Source organism: Gossypium arboreum, chromosome 12, assembly GCF_025698485.1.
Source record: "Gossypium arboreum isolate Shixiya-1 chromosome 12, ASM2569848v2, whole genome shotgun sequence".
NCBI lineage: Eukaryota > Viridiplantae > Streptophyta > Magnoliopsida > Malvales > Malvaceae > Gossypium > Gossypium arboreum.
This window is the reverse complement of record NC_069081.1, coordinates 102,862,776-102,870,591: the sequence shown is the minus strand read 5'-3', so window position 1 is coordinate 102,870,591 and position 7,816 is coordinate 102,862,776. Positions and strand designations below refer to the sequence as shown.

Here is a 7,816-nt window from a genome sequence, read left to right as displayed (position 1 = left end):
AAAGTCGGAAGAATTGAAATTAAATTTTAATTTTTAATAGTTTATATTTTTATAATTTCAAAAGATTAAATCAAATTTTTATTATTTTTAAGAGGATTAAAGTGTAATTTTATATTTACTAATTTAAAATTTCAAAATTTCTAAATGACTTGCATGAACAATTTTCTATTTTAGTGGAATCGGGCTCCTACCCTCCCTATCCCAAGATACATCACTACTACTATTCTTTGTGTATCATGTTTGCAAGCTATTTAATTTAAGAATTTAAAATATAATAGCATTTATCACATGAAAGAAAAAGAATAACTACTTTAAAGACTATTTATATTTTAAAATAAATTTTAAATATCCCTAATTTATAAACAGCACCACTGCCCTGCCCACTATAGAAAAGGATTAAAAATAACAAATATCTACCCGCACGCAACTATAATAAAACTATTTAAACTAATTTAAAACTCCATCTATTTACTAAGTTTGGTGTAATACCAGAACTCCCATTAATAATACTTCAATCTTTCAATATTTTATCAATTCTAGATTTTCCTTTTGATTCTCAATATTTTGGCTACTTTGTAATTTTATCTCAGTTAGTTTTCAACCAATTTATCATTTTTTATTATTATTTTAATCAACTTGGATTTTTCCTCAAATAAACTTAGACCAAATTAAAAAATAAAAATATTTTGTAAGAGCAAAAATTAGATGTCATTTTTATAATTATAATTATTATAATTATTTGATAATTTATTTATTAATATATTAATTGTGGTTATTATTATAATTATGATTATTGAAGCAATCACTTTCATGAATTATTATAAGTATGATTTATAAATTTATTTTAATATAGCATATTTGCTAATTAATATGCAAATTGTAATAAAAATAAGAATTGTAATAATTTATCATAAATTTATGGAAATTGAGACTAAATAAAATTAAAGAAATTAAACTTGTTAAAATAAATAAATTCTATAACAAAAACAATTTAGTAAAATATGCTTTTAAGTTTAAAAAATTAAATTAAAATTTAATATTTTTATAATGAAATAGTAAAAAATTAATATTAAAAATTAATCATTGTTGTATCGATTTGATTTTATACTTGAATTTTTTATATAATTTGGTATCTTAACATTAATAAGTTAATCTAAATATTTTATTTTAATTAAAATACTGACCTAAAACTAAAGAATTATTAATACTGTTAAATCTTTAATTTTTTTGACATGATAATTGAGTGAGTACATTTTTAAATTTTAAAATATCAAACCAATAAATTTAATAAAAAATTTTAACTGTGTTAACAATTTAATCTAAATTTTAAATTCAAAAATAAAAAATTAAATTATTAAAAATTAGAAATTAAATTTTAAATACACAAAATATATATTTTAAACTTTAAATTTTAAATAAAAATAATTAACTTAAGATGAGGCGTGGATGATGTTGAGATTGATAAGACGAGTAGACTAATGAGCGTTGGTGAGTGGATGGAAATTCCGTTGATAAGAAGAGGCTGAAGCAGACTAGTCAGCGTTGGAGTTGATCAAAATTGTATTGAGTTAAAAATTGGGTATAATATTAGAACTTTTGTTAAATCTTCCCATACCATAATTTCATCTTCCAAAGTAAGAAAAATTAAAAATTGAATTCCTCGTAAGCCGTAACGTTCCAACCATCAGCCGCCCTTTCTATTTTGTACATTGACAGTCGCCGCTTCCTCTCCCTCCCGGCCTCTTCTTTTTTTACCGTTTAAATACATCTGAGATGTTGGCACATTTATCAATAAGGTTTGAAAGTTAAAATTATATAATTTATTTTTGCACAATAAAATTAAAATACTTTATTTATTTACCTTCACATCCTCCTTTTAGAAATAAATATTTAAAATAAGAATAAAAAATTATATTTAAATCGATGGGTCTCATTTGTATTTATCTTAATAAAATCAAATAATAAAATTGTATTTATGGGGATTACTCTTCTTTTCTACACGACAGCAACGTGTTAGATTAAGACTCTTCTATTTCCTAATTAATACCCTTTTTCTATGTCACGTTGTAAATAATCTTATGTATTTATTTTTAAATTTTATTAAATAATATATTTTTAATTTATATTTACATATTAAAGAAGAATTAATCTAATCTATAGTAGAATCTCATTAATGAAAGAATAAATTGACATTACAAAAAAAGTAAAAACAATCGACAATAAAATATTTGTTGTGAAATAATAAAGAAAGAATAAACTAAAATGTGATAGAAGAAAGAGTGTAGAGAGAATATAGAAGAGAGAGTGTATATTCTTTTTATATATATTTTTCATGAGTACATGAGCCCCATATATATAGGGGTTAAAAGTAACTATCTAATTATTATAGGGCATGTAAAGGGTCATAACCTTTTATCTCCCATATTAATAGGGTATAGGAAAAGTCTCATAACTTATGGGGTATAGGAAGAGTTTTATAACTTATGGGGTTGATAATGACATCCACATAAATATTTCATAACACTCTCCTTTGGATGTTCATTATCTAATTATGCCTCGTTAAAACCTTACTAAGAAAAACCCAGTAGGACAAAAACTTAGTGAAGGAAAAAGAGTACATAATTATACGCTTGATATCTTGCCTCATTAAAAAACCTTACAGAAAACCCGGTGGGATAAAACCAAGGTTAAGGGAAAAGAGTACAGCGCGTATTAACTCCCCCTAATGGCTACATCACTTGAGATCTCGAAGGTGACGCATTCCAATGTAGTAAACAAGCTTCTGAAACACTGGTGTAGGAAGCGCCTTAGTGAATAAATCTGCTAAATTCTCACTTGAACTGATCTGCTTAACTTTTATCTCTTTAATCTTCTGGAGGTCATGAGTGAAGAAGAATTTTGGTGCAATATGTTTTGTTCTGTCACCTTTGATGTATCCACTATCGAAATGATCAATGCATGCTGTGTTGTCTTCAAACAAGACAGTTGTAGCTTCCTTTCCAAATGATAAACCACAATTATTCCTTATATGCTGGATCATAAATCTTAGCCATACACATTCACGACTTGCTTCATGGATTGCTAAGATTTCTGCATGATTAGACGAAGTTGCTGCAATTGTTTGCTTCATTGAGCGCCAAGAGATTGCAGTACCTCCATATGTAAAAACATATCCAGTTTGTGATTTTCCATTATGAGGATCTGACATAAATCCTGCATCTGCAAAACCAATCAACTTTGTCTTTGATTTATTAGGAAAAAATAGACCCATATTCTTTGTGCCTTAGAGATAACGAAATATCATTTTACTCGGTCAATGTCTCCGAGTTGGGCATGAGCTAAATCTTGCTAGCAAATTTACAGAAAAAGATATATCAGGTTGGGTATGACTAGTAAGATACATTAATGCCCCAATTGCGCTGAGGTATGACACTTTAAGACCAAGAAAATCTTCACTATCTTCCCGAGGACAGAAAAGGTCTTTACTTGGATCAAGTGATCTTACAACCATAGGAGTAGTTATTGGATATGCCTTATCCATATAAAATCTCTTTAACACCTTTTCAATATACGTTGATTGATGCACAAGGATTCCTTCTTTTAGGTGCTCAATTTGTAACCCCAAACAAAATTTCGTTCTTCTAAGGTCTTTCATTTCAAATTCTTTCTTCAAGCACTTAACAGTCTTTTGGATCTCTTCAGGAGTTCCAATGATATTCAAATCATCAACATATACTGCAATAAATACATATCCAGATCCAAACTTCTTAATGAAAATGCATGGGCAAATTGGATCATTCTTGTATCCTTCTTTCAACAAATACTCGCTTCGGCGGTTATACCACATGCGTCCGGATTGTTTCAATCCATAAAGGGATTTGTGCAATTTGATCGAATAATGTTCTCTAGAACCTGAACTCACTGCTTCAGGCAGTTTAAATCCTTCAGGGAGTTTCATATAAATGTTAGTATCCAGTGGGCCATACAAATAAGCTGTTACTACATCCATTAGGCGTAAATCAAGCCCTTCTCTTATAGCCAGACTTATCAAAAATCTAAATGTAGTTGAATCCACCACAGGAGAATATGTCTTCTCATAATCAATTTCAAGTCTTTGTGAGAATCCTTGTGCAACTAAACTTGCTTTATACCTTACAATTTCACTATTTTCATTTCTTTTACACACAAAAACCCATTTATATCCCACTGGTTTCACACCTGTAGGTATACGGACTACAGGTCCAAACACTTCTCTTTTCACTAGCGATTTCAATTCATTTTCAATTGCTTCTTTCCATTTTGGCCAATCATCTCTTTGTTTACATTCCTAAATCGATTTTGGTTCATAATCCTCTTTATTATTTATAACATCTAGTGCTACATTGCATGCAAAAATATCATCGATGTCGATTTGATTTCGGTTCTATTTTATACCGGACATGACATAATCAATAGAAATCTCTTCATTGTCAGGTATCTGATTTTCTTCTGAAACTATTCTTCCAGTCATGTCTATAGTCTCTTCAGGAGATCCCGGTATAATTATTTTTTCTTTAATTTCGCCATCATCAATCTTTGCTCATTTCTTTTTTTGAGGGTTCTTATCTTTGGAACCAATTGGTCTACCACGCTTCAGGCGTGTATTAGACTCAGTAGCAACTAAATTTTGTCCTTCTGGGACATCAAGTTTTATTGGAGCATTTACAACTAGTATATGTGACTTAGTCAATTTCTTTGGGTTAGAAAATGCGTCTGGCAATTCATTAGCTAAACTTTGTAAATGAATAATTTTTGGAACTTCTAAATCACATTGCTTAGTTTAAGGATCAAGATGAGCTAATGACAACTCTTTCCAACTAATTTTCTTATCCAACTGTTTGATTTCTCCCCCTAATGTTGGAAAAATTGACTTGTCAAAATGACAATCTGCAAAACGAGCCGTAAATAGATTCCCTGTAGATGGTTCTAGATATTTAATTATGGATAAGGATTCAAATCCAACATATATACCCAACCTTCTTTGAGGTTCCATCTTAGTTCTATGTGGTGGAGCAATTGGAACATATACGGCACATCCAAATATTCTTAGATGGGAAATATTTGGTTCTTGACCATGAACTATTTGTAAAGGGGAGACTTTATGATAACTTGTTGGCCTGATGCGAATTAATGCAGTTGCATGTAAAATTCCATACCCCCAAGCAGTGATTGGGAGTTTTGACTTCATAAGTAATGGCCTTGCTATCAATTGAAGTCGTTTTATTAAAGATTCTGCTAGACCATTTTGTGTGTGAACATGAGCTACAGGATGTTCAACATTATTCTAATGGACATCAATAGTTATTAAAAGACTGAGAAGTAAATTCACCAGCATTATCAAGACGAATGGTCTTAATAGGAAAATCTGGGAAATGGGCTCGTAATCGAATCAATTGAGCAAGCAATCTCGCAAACGCCAAGTTGCGAGTTGATAACAAAGATACATGAGACCATCTAATCGATGCATCAATTAAAACCATAAAGTACCTAAATGGTCCACATGGGGGATGTATAGGCCCACATATATCCCCTTGAATTCGCTCAAAAAAAATAAGTGGTTCGTTATTTATCTTAGCTGGTGATGGTCGGATTATTAATTTCCCCAGTGAACATGCAGCACATGTAATGTTTTAAAGAATCTGCTGGCTCTTCAATGAATGTCCACATGAATTTTCAATTATTTTTTGCATCATTATTGAACCGGGATGGCCTAACCGGTCATGCCAATGAACAAAGTCATTAGTAAACTTCTGGTTTACTATAGCATGTGTTTCTATAGAACTGATCTTTGTGTAGTACAAACCAGTAAAGAATGCAGGCAATTTCTCAACAATTTGTTTATTGCCTTGAGCAATACTCGTAATTTGAAGGAATTCACAATTTCCTTCGTTTAAAGTCTCAATATGATATCCATTTTGGCCAATATCTTTAAAACTCAATAAATTTCTTTGAGACTTAGGGAGTATAATGCATTAATAATTTCAATTTTGTTCCTTAGTAATAAAAATTGCTCTTCCGAGCCTTCTATAATAGTTGTACTACGGATATAGTGCTCACACTTTCTTCTTTCATTATTAAATGAGAAAAATATCTCTTGTCTTTCAAGTATGGTGTGAGTAGTTGCCTTTATCATTAGACATATATTTTCACCATTCATAGCTGATTGCCTTTGCGAAATAATGTTCTTCAAAGAAACAAAATAACCACAAAATGTCACACAAAATGGTGAAAACAGATATTCAAAGTTCAAATTACTAAAAGGTCTATAAAACAAAATTATCACATAAAACATAGCACTAGTAAAGGTCATAACATCATTATTAAAGTTGCTAAATAAAACATAGAGTAGTAGAGGTTTATTTTATTATTTATCGAAATTTGTGGCATTAATAATTTCCTTCAGGGTAGAAAGAAAATCAGCCACTTCTAAGTGGGTTGCATTGCCATTATCAATATCACCTTCGCCATCTTTATACACAAGATTGGTTTCTACTTTCTTTCCCTTCTGTTTTATGGACTGTTGATAAAGATCAACTAGATGCTTTTGTGTGCGATACACACGAGACCAATGTCCTTTTCCTCCACAACGATAACATACATTAGTCACATTTTCACATTTTTCTTTCCCTTCCTTGTTACCATTTTTCCGATCCCACTTCTGGTAGGAATGTGAATTTTTAAAACAACCACCTCGACCATATGCATATCTATGTTCGAGGCCATGCCCTCAGCCACGACCATGGCCACGCACACTACTATTTGCATGGTGTGTTTCTTTTAATTCTTGCCCATTGTGTAAACTCACATTCGCTTCAGGGAATAGAGCAGAGCCAGTTGGGCATAATTCATGGTTTTTCATTAGCAGCTCGTTGTTTTGCTCCGCCACTAGGAGACAAGAAATTAATTCAAAATATTTTTGGAAGCCTTTTTCACGATATTGTGTCTGCAGGACAACATTATTTGCATGGAAAGTTGAGTATGTTTTTTCTAACATTTCTGCATCAGTAATCTTCTCTCCACATAAATTCAATTGTGAAGTGATTCTAAACATGGCCGAGTTATAATCACTAACAGACTTAAAGTCTTGCAATCTTAAATTCAGCCACTCATAACGAGCTTTAGGCAAAATCACAGTTTTCTGGTGGTCATATCTTTCCTTTAGATTGGCCCAAAGAATTTGAGGGTCCTTAACAGTCAAATATTCGGTCTTTAGACCTTCATGGAGGTGATAGCGAAGGGAAATCATGGCCTTGGCCTTATCTTGTGTACTTTCTTCATTTCCCTCCTTAATAGTCTCACCAAGACCCTTTGCATCTAAATGAATTTCAGCATCTAGTACCCATGATAAATAGTTATTTCCAGTGATGTCCAGAGCCACAAATTCGAGTTTTGTAAGATTTGACATTATAAACTATAAGAAAAAATATACAAGTCAATAATGTAAAATAAAGCATGTTAATATGCAAATGAAATAACACATGCAAATGAAATAGATCAACTTGTTACCCTTACTTCACCTAAGCGTCCTTCGGCAATCTTTAAGGAAAAATTTGTTGGCCTTGATTTCTTGTATTAGAGACTCGTGCTGATAACGTGTTGTGAAATAATAAAGAAAGAATAAACTAAAATGTGATAGAAGAAAGAGTGTAGAGAGAATATAGAAGAGAGAGTTTATCTTCTTTTTATATATATTTTTCATGAGTACATGAGCCCCATATATATAGGGGTTAAAAGTAACTCTCTAATTATTATAGGGCATGTAAAGTGTCATGACCTT

The 7,816-nt window shown here is 31.0% G+C and overlaps 1 protein-coding gene across 1 annotated transcript; it reads right to left on the bottom strand.

Annotated features, from left to right (window-relative positions):
- Positions 1-6,766: 6,766 nt before the first annotated feature.
- Positions 6,767-7,444, bottom strand: LOC128285489 (uncharacterized). Its single transcript, XM_053022966.1, has one exon. The coding sequence runs from the start codon at positions 7,442-7,444 to the stop codon at positions 6,767-6,769; it is 678 nt and encodes a 225-aa protein (XP_052878926.1).
- Positions 7,445-7,816: the final 372 nt, after the last annotated feature.